Source organism: Seriola dumerili, unplaced genomic scaffold (assembly GCF_002260705.1).
Source record: "Seriola dumerili isolate Sdu_G_001 unplaced genomic scaffold, Sdu_1.0 BDQW01000044.1, whole genome shotgun sequence".
In the NCBI taxonomy this organism is placed as follows: Eukaryota; Metazoa; Chordata; class Actinopteri; order Carangiformes; family Carangidae; genus Seriola; species Seriola dumerili.
The window spans coordinates 3298860-3316780 of NW_019174299.1; the positions used below are offsets into that span (position 1 = coordinate 3298860).

A 17921-nucleotide genomic window follows, 5' to 3' on the forward strand; every position below is an offset into this window, starting at 1 on the left:
CTCAGGGGCTACATCCACCAGACATCGAGCAACATGAACATTCATTTGGACTCATATTTCTGGCCACCTGATAAAAATGCAAGTCCAACATTTACTTTCATTTTTTTGCTGTTTTGTTCTCCACTATCTCACACCAGCTAGTTGCTCACTGTGCCTGTCTGCTGTTTGATGCCAAGCAGGTAGTGTACAGTGGGTTTTTTTTTTTTTTGTTTGTTTTTGATGAAAACAGCTGTCTGCTGCAGCCAAAATCAAGGCTACGAGAGCAGCGAGAGTGAACCAAAACAAAAGCTGCAGGGCAGAAAACCAAAACAATGAGCTGACATATCGTATAAAGCCCCACAGAGCTGAAAGGAACTGCAGAGCTGGGGGATGATCCTCTCTGGGTTTGCCACTACGATCGGCCTTTTTCACCCCTTCCACACACAAGTGGTCAACTGTTGCACTGTTAATATAAAATATTGATCATAGTTGCTTGAAGTAAACAACACACAAACTAAGACAGCACTGGTGTTCCTGGAATGTGTGTTGATGCTTCTGGGCTAGTTTCCCCCTGTACCTGACACACAGATAAAATTGATATCCATCTTCTTCTTTTTTTTTTTATCGAACTGAGGGTTAGAAAGCAAAACAACCACATTCCTAAAATTTCAGCCTGTTCCTTTAAACCACAAAAACAAAAGAGAAACACAGGTCATAAAGCTAACTACCGACTCCACTTGTATGGCTGCTTCAGATTAATGATAATCACAGTATTAGCATCACTTTCTTCATATGTTGTGAGGCTTTGTGAACATTTTAATAGCATTGTGTCGAGGTGCAAAAACAGAAATAAAACAGCTCAAAGAAAATAGCAGTCCTGTAATGCAATTTCAATTATATAATGTACCTTGAGAGTCCAGCATATGTTTTTTCTTTTCATTAAAGCATTGCTTATCATATGGCTTCAATACAAGTGGTCTATGCGTACTGTATATATTAAAACATTTGTCAAAATCCTTCGAGAGGTTACACAACCTGGGAAGTGTTTTTAAAAATCTCTATATGCTAAAACATCCTCCGTCACAGACCACATCTTTGGCTAACAGCTACTTGGTTTATTCTCTGACACCAGGCTGTGACCTCCACAGTGAAATAAAGCGTGTCATGTAACAAGATCTTTCATTCTCGGTCTCGATAACTACTAACGGTGCGATAACTACACCACCTCTACATAGTTGGCTGGGTAAAGCCCCTCCCACCCTCCGTCCTTCATCCCCCGACACCAGCCCTGATCGTCCTCGTCCTCGATCTTCAAAAACTCCTCACCTGCAGTGAGAACCAGACATTTCATTCTTCTCATAATTTAAATTCAAAAGAAGACCACCAAAATGTGTCAATATGAGGGGCCATCTTTTCCCCTTCGGGGACCCAAGCATTTGAATGGTTTGCCCCTCTGTCTATCAAACAGGAGATTATTTTCGACATTAATCCATGACTAAATTGGTCTATATAATGTTAGAAAATACCAAAAAGAGACCATCATAAAATTTACCAGTGTCCAATGGACATCTTCAGATTGTTCATTTTATCCAGCCAGCAGTAAAACACTCAGAGATACTGAATTTATTATTGAGAAAATAAATTCAATAACTGATTGATTTTAGAAAAATAGTTGCAGATTAAATTGTACCAATCAACTGATCAAGCAACATAACAGACAATTAGACTATTTAAATATATATATATAGTATGAACAGTACTCCAAGTTACACTAATATACACTATGCTACATAGTGTTTCAAATAAATGCTATTTACAGTGGTGCAGCTCAGTAGGTTTGTGTGTGTGTTTACCTGCTTTAAATGACAGCTCATCTGTCTCCTGACCAACATAATCATACAGAGCTCTGACTTTCACTCCTCCAATCATCACACTAGATGACGAAAAAAACGTCAGAAAGACAAAAAGAAGAGACACGGAGAGACAGATGGATCAGTTACAGCTAAAGGGCATCACATTAGTGTAAAAACACAGACCCCTGCATAATTACTTACTCTGGGATAAATCGACATTACAATCTGTACTCACTTCCTCTCTATTGTTCCTTTCTTTTCCACGTCCTTCTTCCCTTTTTTGGTTTTCTTTTCAGGTGTCCATTCCTAAAAAACAGTGGAATAAAACAATTACTACGGTGAAGAACAAAAACTTCACCTCAGTTTGGTATATGGAAACTGTGAACAAGAATAAAAACTAAAATACCTGGAAGTGAGGCCAGTCGGTGGGCATGCCAGGCCCGTGGGTGTTTTTCCACCAGCGAAGATCCTCTTGCTCATCGATGCCCATCAGCGTGTTGTGGAGCTCATTGTAAACGGCTCTCACACTATAAAGACATGTGGTGAATAAAAAAGAGAAGCCAAACTTTTATCCGTTAGCAGGTACTCTTTCTTAAATACTCGATGGAGGAAATTATTTCTCTTCTGTGGTAAATACTCGTAATATGGTAAATACATACAACATAGGTGTATCCTGAACCTGCGAGATACTTTTCTGCCTTCCTTCTAAATGTTTCCAACGTAAGTATTCTCATCATTTAATCGTAAAACATCTCAACAATCAGTCTCAGACAGAAAAATGGTTCTGTTTTCATTGAAGTGGTGCTCGTCAGGCTTTACAATGTGTCATAATCAGCACGATATAAAAACACAATGAGCAGGAATATATGTTGTATACTTAATGTGCCATCTGGATAGTTAATGGAGTGGTATTCAGTTTAACTAACTTATGTTTCTTTGATGATTATACTGTAATAAAAGCTTATTTAAACTTCTAATTGGCACACAATCTGCCAGCACTGCCATCCTGAGCATTTTAAATATTACCTATAAATTAAGCAGATTAATAGAGTATATAATTTCTCTCATCTACCCAATATCCCCATGTGGTTCCTGCAGATTTTATAAAGTAATTGAGTCGCTGTCTTAGCTGTTATTTCCTTTATTAGAGTTGAAGTGAGACACTGAGAAACGCTCATGTGCTAATATGTAGTGAAAGTGCTTTTAATTAGGGCTAAATTAAGTCAAATTATTGATTTTTAACACACTTAGCTCTAAATACACAGCCAGACACAAGCTGGGGAAACCGCAGTTAAACAAGTCAAGGTCAAAATCTAGTATATGGCTGGACCGGGTCGTATTTGCACTCCGCCTAGTGTCAGCCTGTTTAAGCCTTTTATCTGTTTGCTTCTGTCCTCCTCTCTGTGCTCACACACACACACACACACACACTGTATTTTAGTAAAAGCTCATTTACGTGTTTTTCTGTTTCTGTTGTAAGACAACAGAACAAGAAACCCAGCCTATTTATATTAACCAGCAGATTTTATAAGCACAGCATCGTCTGACAAAATCCCCATTCACATGACTTAAAGACAAACGCTGTGCTGTGAAATTATCACTTGGTGCTTCTTTGAAAAAACAAAAGTTGCTAAAGGGGTCTGAAAAGTCAGTATCATTTTGAAAGAGCAACAATTAATGGGGAAACTCCAACACTCGACCTGCCAACCAGTGGTGTAACCTTATCACTCTGCTGGTATTCTGCTGACCAACGTTCAGTCAGTCATTCAGCCACATTTGTATTCAGTCCAGTAGTTCTGGCCCTGCTGTTCCAGTCCAACCAAAAAATCTGTTCTGCTTGCTTAACCACACACGTCGACCTTCATCTGGTCAGCAGAGGCAGCATCTTAGGTGTTACAACCAACACACAAAGCTCTGTGCTTCACCTCTCATTGTTGGTAATGTCCAGATGTTTGTGGATGGAGAGGAAGGCCTGTTTGAGGAAGACAATCCTCTTCCGCTCCTCGTCCTGCGATTGGTCAAAGATGGACTCCATCTCCTCCATGTAGCGAGGAGCGTAGCGGTTCACCTCCTCCAGGACTTTCTCATAGCGGGAACGAACCTGTCATCATGAATATGAATATAGTCACACTTCTCACATGCATCAAACATGAATTAAATCTTCCACACAAACTACCACTTCCTTCCACCACACTTGACTCTACTACTTCAATGCTTTTTTTCAGCCTCCAGTTCCTAGTAGTTTCAAACCATCTATGTGTGTTAGTCAGCAGTCTTGTTCTTCCCTGCCTTTGTTGACATTGCTGTGTTTCTTAGCGCCAAACAAGATGGAGACCCACTCACAAAAACACTACTTCATCGCACTACTAGCAGTTAAAAACTCCACAGGATACCGTTAATCACTGATGAAATTTCGAGTTAAGCTGATCAAACAGATGGAAACCAATCCACAGTTACACGAAAGTGAATCAAACTCCAGTCAAAGAGAGAATGAGTGTGTTTTTGTACCTTCTCGGCCTCCTGTTGCGCCAGCTCTCTCTCCTCCTGGATCTTCTTTTGTTTGTCGATGGCGACATCCGGGTTTCCCTGAGCGTGTGCCTCTCGCTCCCTGGCTACTTGCTCCTTACGGCTCACCTTGTGGTACGCCCTCCTGGCTTTATCCAGCTGTGGACGAGCCAGAAAACACCGTTGCTGTCTGGTAAATGTATACAGTAGTGGAGAAGTAGTTTGCAAGTGAAGGACATTACATGACGCCATCCACTGAAGAGCACTTCATCCTAAAGCTCATTTTGAAAATGGAGATTCACCTGTCTTTAGAAGGCATCTTACTGATACCCAGAGTAAACTCATTCCTAAATAGCAATGCATTACATCCCTGTGGTATAAATATAGACCTTGAATTGAGGCCATTTACTTAATGAATACCCATTTGTGATGTTACAGACACTGTTATGCTTGAAGTATTGATTCCCTGAGACGCTTGTGTATATTTTTGATGCAGATGTGTAATTCTGCCTCTGATGGATGTCCTCTTGTCCTTAGCTGCTCTCAGATCACAGGACAGCACAGATTCAAGTGGCTCATTGCTTCTGAACTCATAAGAGAAACTCTGCAGAAGTGGGTTACTGGTTTAAAGGTCTCTGTTCAGGTCACGGAAGTTCTGGGCCGCATGGGAAAATGTGAGTTGGGAAAGTGACAGAGAAAAGCTCCAAAAAACAAACAACAAAATGCCACGACTACAGCAGAAGACTGGATGTTCTGGGAATTGTGGGAAAGAGCTTGATGTTTAGTTAACTTTAAAACCCCTTAACAAGAAGCAGCCTAAACATGTGTCCAGAGGGGGGTTTGGTACCTTAATCCAGGTGGCAGTTTAACCCTCATGAAACCTCAACAAACTACACATCATTTGAAGACGCAAAGCCTCACAATTCTGTGTTAACTATTATACGATCCCAATGTCACAGTTGCTTATTATCTAACAGGAATTCATACAAAACAGAGAAATGAAATGATAAATAATTGAGAGAAACATTCATTTCTACAATGTTTTTATCTCTGTGAATTTGTGACAGTATCATTTTGGCTAATTCTGACTTTTTGATAGCCCAAAGAGTCGCCTCTCAGAAGAGACCAGCTTTATGACTATTTAAAAGGATGGAAGAATAATAAGCGTCTCAAATCTCCAACCATGAAATGATTTGTTTCATAATAAAGGTTGGAAACAACTCATCTGAGCCAATTAATAACTGTTATTTCCAAGGATTGCTGAGGGGAAATCATGGAATTGGAAATAATTGAGAATTAATAAAAAATATAGCAAAAAAGAGTCAATCAAAGATTAATTAAACAACAAAAACAACATAGAAACTAACCTTTTTAAGTCGTTTGGCCCATGGCTTCTGAGCACGTGCGAAGCCCGTCTCGATGTCCTGGGACTCCTTGAAGCCTCCAAATAGCTTCTTGTGGAAGGTGTCCTTCTGCCAGGTCCGGACCTGGTCTCCATCCTCTGATACCAGGGAGCGACAGATGGAGGCGTGTAAGGAGGCTAGCCGGTCAGCAGAGGACAAAAAACACTGCCAAGCCTTCATAAGAGATCCATACAGAGGACCTGAGGGAGGAGGTGGAGGAAAAAGGAGAGGAGGAGGTGAAGTTGGAGAAGGAGGGAATCACAAATTCTTGTATTTTTCTTTGTATTTTAGAAATGATTCTGATGTAACCAAAATAATATATTACCATCTCTATCAGGAAATTTCATGATCATTATTTACATGTTCATCATGTTGTAGACAGAATTAGCTGGAGGGTGGGAGTTACTGTACTCACTGGAGTCCACTACTGGCTTCCACTTGTTGCTCCACTCACTGAGCTGCTGGGCGTACTGCCTCTCCACGCGAGCTCTCTCTTGGAAACACGCCACTATGTCATTGCAGGCCTGGAAAGCATCTTCTGTTCGCTTTACAGTGCGCTGATAGTTACCAGGCTGCCAGGACACAAAGAGAGAGGACGATCTACTGTTCACACCAGATAAACAGCGGGAGGTTTGTGCTTTAAACCCCCATAATAAAACCCAACAACCTTTTTTTGTTATTGAAAAAGCAGAACATGGACAATTTACCAGTGTTCAACACAGTCCTCTGGTTTCTTTTCTTTATAGTGTCAACATTTCAATGGCACAGAGGAGAACATCTGCTCACAGTTTATTCCTGGAACCAGCCTGTAGACCATAAACTGAATTAGACCAAACTAATTCAAAAACTTGATACTGAGCATTAAAATAGTTCAAGTCAGCATGACTCTTCTACTCTTAATACTACTACTACTACTACTACTACGACTACTACTACTACCTATACTGTTATCATTACCATGAATAGTACCTCTGTTGCCATATTAAAACTACAACCTCTACTGCTACAACAGGACACCCTCAATTGTAAGTTGCAATCGTCCTTTTATTACTTCTAATGCTGCTACTAAGCACAGTACTCCAGCTCTTTCTAAGTAAAGTAAGTTTGTTTATGTAGCACAACAGTAGTGCGACAGAAAAGAGAAAGACAGCATGGAAAATAGAGACGGATAAAAATGAAAATAAAAGATTGTTGTTTTGCACTAAATGCCAATGAAAACAAGGGATTTTAAAGACGTTTTTCTTAAAACTTCACTAATTTGCAAAAGCAGTATCACCCTCAGTTTTCAAACTTCTTGCCTTTGAAATACTAGTGCCGTACTACTACTGCTACTGTAAATGCAACGACTTCTTACCACTCGCTAACTACTACAACTGCAACCACTAATATTCCTCCTATAGACCTCTCTCACAGCTGATATTTAACTATACTGTCCAAAAAGCAGGGAAACAGTGGGATTGATGACGTTAAACAAATAGCTTGATTTGCTTTCTTGCATTGTTAGATTGAAGATTGACCACTCTCACATCCGTACACTAAATATCCAGCCACCGTCAACAGCTGGTTAGCTTAGCTTAGCATAAAGACTAGAAACATGGAGAAACAACTATATTGACATTACAAAATCTGTCTACCAGCATCTCTAAAGCTCAGTAAAATGTTAAAGCTCATGTTTCTCTCTCTCAAGTCTTTATGCTAAGCTAAGTTAACCAGCTCCTGGTTCCAGCTACATGGTTATGTAAGGAAGTGAATAAATGTATTTCCCCAAAATGTTGACCTATTCCTTTAACGACTGCTCTGCTCCATTTAGGTGTCCCAGTAAGTTGTGCCAGTTAGCTAGCATGCACAAAACCATGAACTGGAACTGGAAGAGCTAATTGGAATGTAGCCATTATTAATGTTTTTAGTTACACCTGTGTTTGACATAGATTAATATCTATTAGTGCTACAACTACTACCATTCCTGCTTGTACAGCCACTGGTCTGCATCACATTCTTTGGTCAGTTAGTCACAACTTGCACCCTAGTCTCCCTTCACAGCTGTCACACTGCTGCAGCCGTCTAAGGTCAACCCCCACGTGCCACAAGTGACACTTTACTGGCATTACGTTTCCTGTGGTGAACTCTAATGCCGGCAGCAGCGCAGGGTGTGGTCGGTGGACGACGCGAGGGCGAGAGGCCTGGCCATAAAAAGCCAGACAGAGACGGTAGAAAAGGAGGACAAGAGGGCAGCAGCAGAGGGAAGGCACTGAGCGTAATAACATATCTGAAGCAAGTGTGTTGTTTGTGGATGTGGAATCTGGAAATCTCTCTGCAATTTTCCTGGCAGCCGCCATCAGCTCCTACTCAGCACTCACTCCTACTCTCTTTTTCGCTTTCTGTCAGACTCTGTCTGTTAATCAGTGACACGTTTAGACAGCTGGTTGAAGGTTTGTGGACATGATGTATGTTGTCATGTTGTGTTAAATCATCTGAGGTAATGCACTTATTGTAAATACTGTAAAATTACGAAATACAGCAGGACTTTCTCATGGCTGACATTTACACTTGTCAGACACAGCAGCAGTGGAGCTGGTGTTGTGCATGCTGGCTCACTGACATGGCTTACTAGGAAAACTTAACGCCATCATTAATGTTATTTGTTACACCTGCATCGGCATATTGTATGTCTGCCTTATAACTGATGCTATCCCTGTCTGCATGCTTTTCATACACACTAAATACATTACACACAGCACCCAGTGTACAGCTTTCCTCAGCTTCTTGAGGCTACAGAGCTCGTACTTTCTTCTTTTCTTTGGCAAATTCTCTGTAAGATGATCTTTCATTCCCCAGAGTATCAACAACTGCTCAGTGGAGAACAGACCTTTGCAGACCCACAGTGCAGACCCACAGTGACTCTGTGTTTGTTAATCAAAGACCAGGATCTTTGTATTTTACCACTAATTAAGAGTTCTTCCATCCTAATGGGAGTCTTAATTAGTGGTTAATTAAACGCAAAGTGCATTGGAAAGGTCGGTCAGTTAAGTCTTTATATGTTAAAACATGTTGGTGATGCGAGCAGCAATGGTCAGACAAATATTCAGTATGTTTTCTGCTACAGGTAGATTAAAGATTTAGGACATCTTCAACAGAATATGAAGTCACACTCATAGATATTCCTTTCTTATGTTTTCAAGTCAGATTTGAGCTTTTGGTAATATTTAGCCTTATTGGTAATGCATCATTTAAGGTATGTGACATTTCCCATGTTGTTGTGCATTCACAGGTCTAAGGACATTTTCTTTCTTCCCCTGGTCATCACAAATTTGAAGGTGAAAAATTAAAACAGAGCATGTGCAAAAACATGCACCCTGCCTGTAAAAGAGATTTACATTTACACTGACAGCCTTTTTTTTTTTTTGCCTTAAACAGAATCGACTGGGGGTGGGGGGGGGGGCTCTCATCAGCGCCCCCAACCCTCCCTGTTTCTCCCTTTTTCCTCCTTCCTTACTTTCTTTCTGCCTCTGTTGTGGTTTGCACTGAATCTCCTCGCTCTCGTCTGAGAATTAATCAGAAACAGCTGAGGAATCCAGTTTGAGGCCAGCGGCAACGCTGCAAAGACTCAGTTGGCCGATCTCTGAGGCAGATGCAAATCTGTTCAGGCAACAAAACGCAGCATCGAAGAAAACGGCCACGGTAACCTCATCTCACAAAAAACTGATCATATCCAGACTATAAAGTGTGTCATTGCACAGAGAGAGGAGGAATATCACTCTTTTATCTCTCATGCCATGAAACTGTTAAATTCTCAGGATGAGTCAGCTGATGATCAGTTTTCCACATAAAAGTGTGTGTGTGTGTGTGTGTGTGTGGGGGGGGGGGGGATCTTAATCATGGGCGGCATGACGACAGCTGGATGTACTACAGATCAGATCTTATACTGTCACTGATGTACGTTATTGTGTGGGGCCTTTAGCATTTGTTTTGCTGGATTTTGTATGTGTTTTATGCATTTTTTAGTCTGTGTTCTGTGTTTTAGACAGATTTCTCCTTGGAAACAGTATAGTTAAAGTATTAGTAAAAGCTACTTATGGTTACAGTAAAAGAACTGCAGTAGTACTTGCAACAGTAGTAGTAGTAGTAGTAGTAGTAGTAGTAGTAGTAGTAGTAGTGGCTAAACTAAGAATAGTAGCAGTGATGGTTTAAAATAGTAAAATACAACTAGCACTATTCATACCAGCACCAGTTGTAGTATTAATAGAAGTAACAGAAGTAAACTATTCTCATGTCAAATTTTACATTCATCTCCTTGTTTTTACAAAACATGTCCACTTTATGAGACACTGCACAGCACTAAACAAGAGAAGAAGAAAAGCCCTGACAGAAATGTTTGTCTTAATAAGATACATAGACTCAACAATCCAGTCCAACATTTACAAAGTCTGCTGCTGATTTTAAAACACAATCGTCTTTTGCTTTATATATGAAAACAGCAAGAGGATCTGTTCAGATGATCCTGAATAAGGACTCAACATGAGCAGAGTCTGACCATGCAGTGCATTGGTGGTGACTAGTAGTGTAACATGGGACCAGGAACAGAGTCTGAAGTGTCACTGCAGCATGTATGTATCTATCAGTATGAATAGCCCACTTGTATACTCTACAGAATCTGCTGTAATTGCAAACCCCCTGACTGACTTTACAAATACGAAACAGTGGAGCTGAATGTTGCAGTATAATGACAGACAGCCCCTGAGCATGGCGGCAGGATGACACAGACAGGAGCAGGCCTGGAAACACATCCAGCACTACAGGAGGCTGCCAAAATTACAGGAGGGGAGAGATGAAAGTGGGGCAGCCCATTGAGGCCAACGGGACACAAAGCCAATATTAAAGCGGTAGCACACTCAAATTAGATAGTAAGGCACTTTGAATGTTGGAAGTGTTTAAAACACAGAGTGGTGTCGTGTAAACAGAGTGCACACAGTGGTTAACACAATGGAAAAGTCCAGTGGGATGATGTTTTTTTCCTGCTGCGGTTAAAATCCAGCCCATTTAAAAAAGAAGAACAGTCATTGGGAATAAAATAAAAAGTCACATATTTTTTTTTAGAATTAAGCTAAAATTAATCTGTAAATCACTTCAGCTTCAGGTCTTTATTCTGTCTGGGTTAGAGCTATGAAATAATGTGCCATCACATCTTCTGTTAACAGTATCCATCAATAAAATACTGCACTCAGGGACTATCATTTTATGAAACATTATGGTGAAGCTCTTATTTTAAAGAGACAATGTTTAGAAATATGCTGAAATATGAAGCTACAGACAACACCCAATTAACTTAGCTTAGCACAAAGACTGGAAACAGGGGGAAACTGCTAGCCTGTTCAATGGTTAAAAAATCCACCAGCCAGCACCTTTAAAGCTCACTAAATAACACTGGAGTCTTGTCACAGCCAAGAAATTGTGCACCACAAAACCTCTTCTAATACTATGACATTTCATTTACACTTTGGTTTTTGAATGGATTAAATAGACAAGATATAACGTGTTAATTTGGCAGATGTGTGTATGGTATCCCCTGTGATAGACTGGAGACCTGTCCAGTGCGTACCCCGCCCTTGCCCAACGTCAGCTGGGATCGGCTCCAGCCCCCTGTGACCCTAGGCGATATATAAGCGATATAGCTAATGGATGGATGGAGAGTGGTATCAATATTCTCATCTATCTCTCTGCTACAAAGCGTATGTGTTTCCCATATAAGTCATTCTGGACAAATCCATCTGCTAAATTAATGTAAAGTTTAAAAAAAAAAAAATAAATAAAAGATCTGTGTACAGAAGCTGAAATAATAATAATAATAGCAATAATAATAGTTACCTTCATTTGTATAGCACCTTTCATAGATAACTGCAGCTCAAAGTGCTTTACAAAGCCAAACGTTATCTGGCAGCAGACACCACAAATAAAACTATCAGGCAGTCGTAGTGTAGCAGAACAATAATGTTGCAGAGACCACTGAAAATGGAAAAACCCCATCCTGGTTCCTTAGAGACGTGACCCCTGAGCAGACTACTTTGTCAAGCAAACACAGACAATCAAATACCTAATGAGCCGAAGACTATAAAGAAAAACCTTCGAAAACCTTCTGTGAGCGCAGTTAAACCCAAACGAGCTGGCTCAGAGTGTATGTACAGTGGTTACTATCACATTTAGAAATCAAAGCACAGCCTTGTTTACAATGATACGGAGCCTGAACGACAAAATTGTTGTACGTCTGTATTCACTGGAAGGTCACTGAGACTAGAGAAAGCAAGGCAGAAGCTATGTTGTGTATCTCGCTGTCCCATTAGGATTCAAAGAGGCAAACACACACACACACACACACACACACACACACACACACACATATAGAACACACATATTCTTACCATCCAGAAGCTGCGATTGTTGGCATCTTCAGGGCTGTTTTCTGATGGCAGCGTCGACATCCTGTTCTCTGAGACAGTAAAGAGAATATGATTAGTTCAGACTGTGGTATCACTCTGCCTGTTAAGGTGCACACTGACCTCTCTGTTATCGGCTTCAACACATACACAATGAAGGTTTTGGGGCTTTGTAGCAACAATATGAACAGCTAGTTCCCTACTACTACTGTCATCTAGTTCAGAAAATGTTAAAAGAAGCCCTCCTACAACCATTATAAAACGTAGTTAAATGTCAATCAATCAAAAATTATTCCAGTTTGAGGATATATCAGAACTACAGTGACTCTCACACGATTATCTCGCCAACTACATCGTGGACAATTATCAAATCCAGAACTAAACCACCACCAAGAACCACATATCCATTAGGAAGCCATTTCCTCTAACAGTGTTTTTTTCTTCTTTTTTTTTTTGTTAGACAGCCCTGTCAGATGAACTCACGTAACCCTTCATCGACTGACTAATGGAACGAGTGGATATAAAAGTGGATGTTGCAGTATTTTTTCATACGACTGAGCAATGAATGTTTAGGTCGATTTGGTTTGGTTTGCAAACCACCGTGCACCTTTTATCCTTTATTTCCATTTACTCTGCTCTCATGTGGAGTGGTTTTCAGGCACTCTTAGTTATGTACTTGTTAGTGTTACAGCTTTTTAAATCAAATCATTAAAATCTATTTTAATAAAATGACTCGAACTATTCCAGTCTTTCCATGTGCAACTACCTATTTAAGATGCGAAGATATGCAGCAGATGTAACATGTCAGGGACTGAACCGTACAGTGGAGTCTCTGTAAACCCATTAAACAGGTGGGAGTTGACGTGTACAGTAAATTTGAACCAGGAGACGTACAGTAAATGAAGGCAAGTCGCCATGACAACATCAACGGGGAAGGACTGTCCTCTCCCAGCAATTCCAGCTTTGAAACATGAGCTATCCTAAAATAAACAGGGGCTAAAGGTCAATGCGCGTCCCATCATTCACACTCACTTTCTTCCCATGCTGGTGGCTATGTTTTTTAATTATTACTATAAAACGAAAAAACACCTGCACACTTGCTCGTATGCTATTAAACCAACAACAGACACAAACTCACGTCAAAAGGTCACTGAAATACTTAAAAGGTTGTCTCACTCTAACTTAAGTGCTCTACATACAGTATTTGTGATGAATATTACTTTATGCTCATTTGGTTTCATTTCTGAGAAAGAAACTTTTCCAGTTTAATATTTAAGCACGCAGCACTTTTTGCCTTCAGGTGTTTTTAAACCCTGAAATCCACCCAGACTGAGCCTTCATGTCTTGCCTGTTTTCCTCCCTGCAGCCATCTCTCCTCATGGCTCTGTTAGACACACAATTAGATTCAATGATTTCCCTCCACATCCTGCTGTTCACGGGGCATCACATGCTCCACTGAGAGCACAACACCATGCCTCTCCCCGCCTGAATCTTCCCCTTTCCATTCTTACTCCTGTCATATCTCTGCTGCTGAGGCCTTGAAGATTACGCAACACTAAGATGTGCAGGAGGTCACAAAAATAATGAATCGCCTCCCTTTTAACCCTTGCCCTCGACTTCCTGTCCCCTCGCTGAGTGGCTTTCCTCTGGGCATGACTGTGTCAGAGTTTTCAGAGGAACGTGGGGGTTGGGGGGGCTCTGCTGCTGCTGCTGCTGCCTAAAATCAAATAATGTTGTACATTCCTGCAACTTTTACTAAGTAGTCTCCAACCTTTTGACATGTGCGCTTTACTTGTGTGTGTGCAGTGCAAACTCTATGACAGATTCACTCTGTAAAGGAAAATATGAAGTCCAATCTTCTAGCTTAGCTGTGATCTACTTGCATGCCTCTAAAATATGATTTCATACTTTTCAATAGGAATTATGCTTCGGTCTATGTGCAAGAGAAAGTATGGTGCACAGCTCTATATCTACTGGAATCCATTTGATGGTCAAATAGGCCTTTCAAATACGATTTAATAGCTTTTATAATCAATTTAAATGTCCTCTAAGAGGATCCAAAACCTAAGTCTGAAGTCTTAAAACATATATCAATGAAATAAATTGTAGTTGGCTGACTGCCGTTTGAAAATGGCTGTGGCCTCTCAGATAATTGTGAGGCATATTCATATATTCCAGACTTACTTTTATTAAGCTACAAAAGGTAAAACTAAGTGGTAAAATATTTATCATGTAAATACATGTAAATACTTTGCATATACACACTACACTGTCCCGTAAGTACAACAGAGAGTATACTTTATAACTTACCACAAGCACAGATCTAATTCCACCATGGGTCTTCCAGACTTTTTATAATCTCCTGGTAGGTCAGACAGGAAATTTGTCCCCTAGTGATCCAGTAACTTGCATTAGTCTAGACTTCCCACTATCTAAAACTTAAATCTACAATTTACAAAAAGAAAAAAAAAAAAAAGTTACAAAAACCAGTTAAACCTGAAGCTTATTTGTGTTAATAAGATCCAGTGTGGAGCTTCCAACCAACCAAACTCTTTCACCCCTGTATCCTGCACGCACTCACTCACTCCTCCCACTGTCCCCGTTTCATCTGTCACACATAGCTCAACACACACACACATTGCATAGAGGAAATATATAGCAACAAATGAACACATGGAGCAGAAATAGGAGCTCAATCACTCCATCAGATCTCTCTGAAATGCGGCCATTCAGCTGTGGCAGGCTAACAAGTTCCTTACCTCCCTCTGAATGTTGGGGCCCTCTCTGCTTCAACCCCCTTTTTCCTCCTTTGTTTGGCTGGTTAAAACTTTTTTTTCTCCCCTATCCACTCTCTGTGCAGACTCTCGGGCTCTTTTCCTTCCTCTCTTGTCTTCTTCACCCTCCTCTTCACCCACTCCAACTTTGATTTTTCCACTCGTTCAGGACAGTGTTGCTCCTGCTCTTCCCCTTTCTTTGGCCCACTGTTTGTGTCAGATGAGTTGGCTCCTTTTTTTCCCTTCTCCTCCCTCCCTCCCTCCCTCCCTCCCCTCCCTCACCTCGTACTCTCTCTCTATTCCTCTCTCTCTCCAAAACAGCTGCAGGAAATTTACTCTCTTGTTCTTTGTACTTCACCACTCGTCGGAGAACGTCTCCCGCTTCCTCTCTTTCATTCACTTCGCTTTGCCTCCCTCACAGTAGTGTTGATAAAGTGTGCCATATTGTGTTTTTGTTTGTGTGTGTGTCTAGGTGAGTCAGACAATACCTGAGACACCCAACCAAACTGTGTGTGTGTGAACGTGTGTGTTATAATGGCCCATTTACTATGTTTGACTATTTTACAAAGCAGCATAACCAGATAAGGGAAACTTCATCCCTCTGTTGTCTTCAAACCCCAGTTTCCCTCCCCACAACATTCCCTCGGGACAGTTTGGTAGGCCTGCCTCCACAGCTGGAGGACACATCCGGTGTGTGTGTGTGCATGTGTGTGTAAAACAGAGCTGCTTTGAAGTCAGAGGCCCCTACAGAAGAGGAATTGTACACAGTCACTTACAGTATCCCACTCTTGGTGACATAACACTTCATGCTATGCTGAACTGATGAAACTTTGTCATGCCAGGACATGCCATGTAAATAACTAGACAGCTGTTAAAGGTTGCATTGCTCACGCCCCAACTGAAACCTGCTCTTAGACAACTGTAACCGTACGTTAGTAATCCTATAATCAAAACTGGAAGGATGGTAGGCATCGTATCATGATAGCACGTGAGCTCCTGTAATTAAAATGATAACAGCTACAGGAGACAGACAATGGCAACAAGTGGAATAAGGTCCCTGTTAAGTGATATCAAAAATAACTTCAAATCTTCAAATACACAGGATTTTCTTTATCAAACAGAGAAGTCTGAAATGTTTTAGTAAAGTAAGCACATGTTTACTTTGATAAAATGTATTGTTGAATGTGTCTTTAAATTTACATAAAGAAAATATTGTCCGATTACAGAAGTGGACTTTAAAATCCAGTCTACAAACAGTACACTTAAAGTTCCTCTCCAGACATGTTTTAAACTATGTAAAATTTAAGATTATTAATATTAATAATATAATTAATATTTTGTTTAATGTAGTTCTCACACATAAAAGGTGAAAAAAAATGGCTGGAAGGGTTGGAAGCACATTTACACTTACTTCCTCATTGAAAAATCTGGATCAGGCTTTGTGCCCCGCCCACCACCACTGCTGCTTGCGCTTGGTTGACCAGTGAAAGAGCAGAGAGTATCAAGATGATTAGCGTTACAGGAAACATTAGAGAGATTCAGCCATGTTTGGGCCTCAGTCAGACTCAGATGAGGAGTTTGTTGTGCAACAAAACCTGCGACTAGCAGACATATCAGAACGGTTAACGTAGTTAGCATCTTTAATTTGTTTATGTTGCTTATTAGCTTGTAACTGGCAGTGGCTGACAAAGTATTAGTGCTTGTGCTAATGTAAACTATTGCTCTCTGGAGCTGTTTATTTTGCCTGTCCCTCATCCCCGCAAGTAGACGGGATTGGCTCCGAGGGTTATATGACATATATTTTTTATGAGACTGTCATTGGTTCACTGCAGTTCCAAGGTGGAAATACGCAGTCATGGTGTTGAATGGTGTTAACATGATTAAAAACTTGATTTTTATCGGCAGGGGTCTGCATGGAAAAACTGCATACAAGTACATTTATCTGGTTTACTTTGATGTGAATTAAATTATGAGTTTTGAAAGACAGATTCATGTAGAAATAGACTGAATCAGCCCAGGCTTTGAAAGCTTCCTGAAGCAGTGATGCATATTGGGCTTTGAAAGGTCAATTCTCAGTCCAGTTACATGGCTTTGCATGTTGTTGTTGATCTATTTCTACACTTATGTGTATATACGTTTTCCAGCTCTCTAGTAGTACTTACAACTCAACATTTGGCAATAACTACTAACTATAGAACCACATATTTTCTATGTTTATTTCCAGTGAGATAGAGAAGTTACAGTTACTCACTGTGACCTCTAGAAGGGTATCAATACTTTTAGATTATAAAGATACTCCTGAAAATTGTAAACTTCACTCTTGTTGACTCAACTGCACAATAGGACTTGCATTCTCAGGATACCGCTACAACTTGATAGAGTTGGTGGTTTCCATCAGAGTATTTATAATCTTAGTTATACACTGCCCTCTGCTTGTCACAATTTGAACATCTACACATTTGTCTAATAAAAAAGATTTGATTTTAAAGGTTTCAACCAGAAATATTACAATGCTATTGCCTACTCACTGTGACCACTAAAGAGCATAAATACTCACTGACATACAGACATGTTGAAACGACTGGCTGCCTGTGCTGTGAAGTATGCAGTGTAATGTCAGAGGAAAGTGCACAGCAATAAGAGTCAGTGACTTTCTCTGCAAAAACTTCAGATATGCTCCGTTTCTATTTTCTTTTACCTGTTTTGTTTCAAAGTCAGCATATGCTTTCATAATCACTTGTTGTGCCGTCTAGTGGCTACAGGGAAAAACTACAACTTTTTAAGTGAACATCTGCAGTTGCGTGTTGTGACCACCAGATGGCAATGTATGGTAATTTCAAACATATCACTAATGTAGCTTGTGCGCTACTTGGTACTGATGAGTAAAGTGGATATTAGTAATTAAGAAAATCTCAATATTATAAAGATGACAGCTCTACTAAATATTTAGGCAAACAGTTCCAAGCTAATGTCTTTGAT

General features: G+C 40.3%; 1 protein-coding gene across 2 annotated transcripts; it reads right to left on the minus strand.

Moving 5' to 3' along the window:
• Positions 1–189: 189 nt before the first annotated feature.
• On the minus strand, positions 190–15130 carry LOC111217683 (protein kinase C and casein kinase substrate in neurons protein 3-like). Of its 2 annotated transcripts, none has more exons than XM_022739661.1 (10): positions 14928–15130; positions 12154–12221; positions 6156–6312; positions 5705–5940; positions 4341–4496; positions 3758–3933; positions 2239–2359; positions 2068–2138; positions 1833–1912; positions 190–1305 (listed from the first exon to the last, which is right to left on the minus strand). In XM_022739661.1, the coding sequence occupies exons 2-10, from the start codon at positions 12211–12213 to the stop codon at positions 1196–1198; spliced, it is 1167 nt and encodes a 388-aa protein (XP_022595382.1). In that variant the 5' UTR covers positions 12214–12221; positions 14928–15130; the 3' UTR covers positions 190–1195. The 2 variants fall into 2 exon arrangements, with proteins under 2 accessions (XP_022595382.1, XP_022595383.1); XM_022739662.1 differs by lacking the exon at positions 14928–15130 and adding an exon at positions 14479–14694.
• Between the last annotated feature and the right edge of the window lie 2791 nt (positions 15131–17921).

Bases quoted from the DNA above. Each gene is read 5' to 3' on its own strand.
- LOC111217683 (XM_022739661.1), bottom strand. From the start codon at position 12,213: ATGTCGACGCTGCCATCAGAAAACAGCCCTGAAGATGCCAACAATCGC. The intron at 5,941-6,155 runs GTGAGTACAGTA...CTCCTCCCTCAG, and splicing joins GAAGCCAGTAGTGGACTCCA to GTCCTCTGTATGGATCTCTT. The intron at 1,306-1,832 runs GTAAACACACAC...TTCTCACTGCAG, and splicing joins TGAGCTGTCATTTAAAGCAG to GTGAGGAGTTTTTGAAGATC.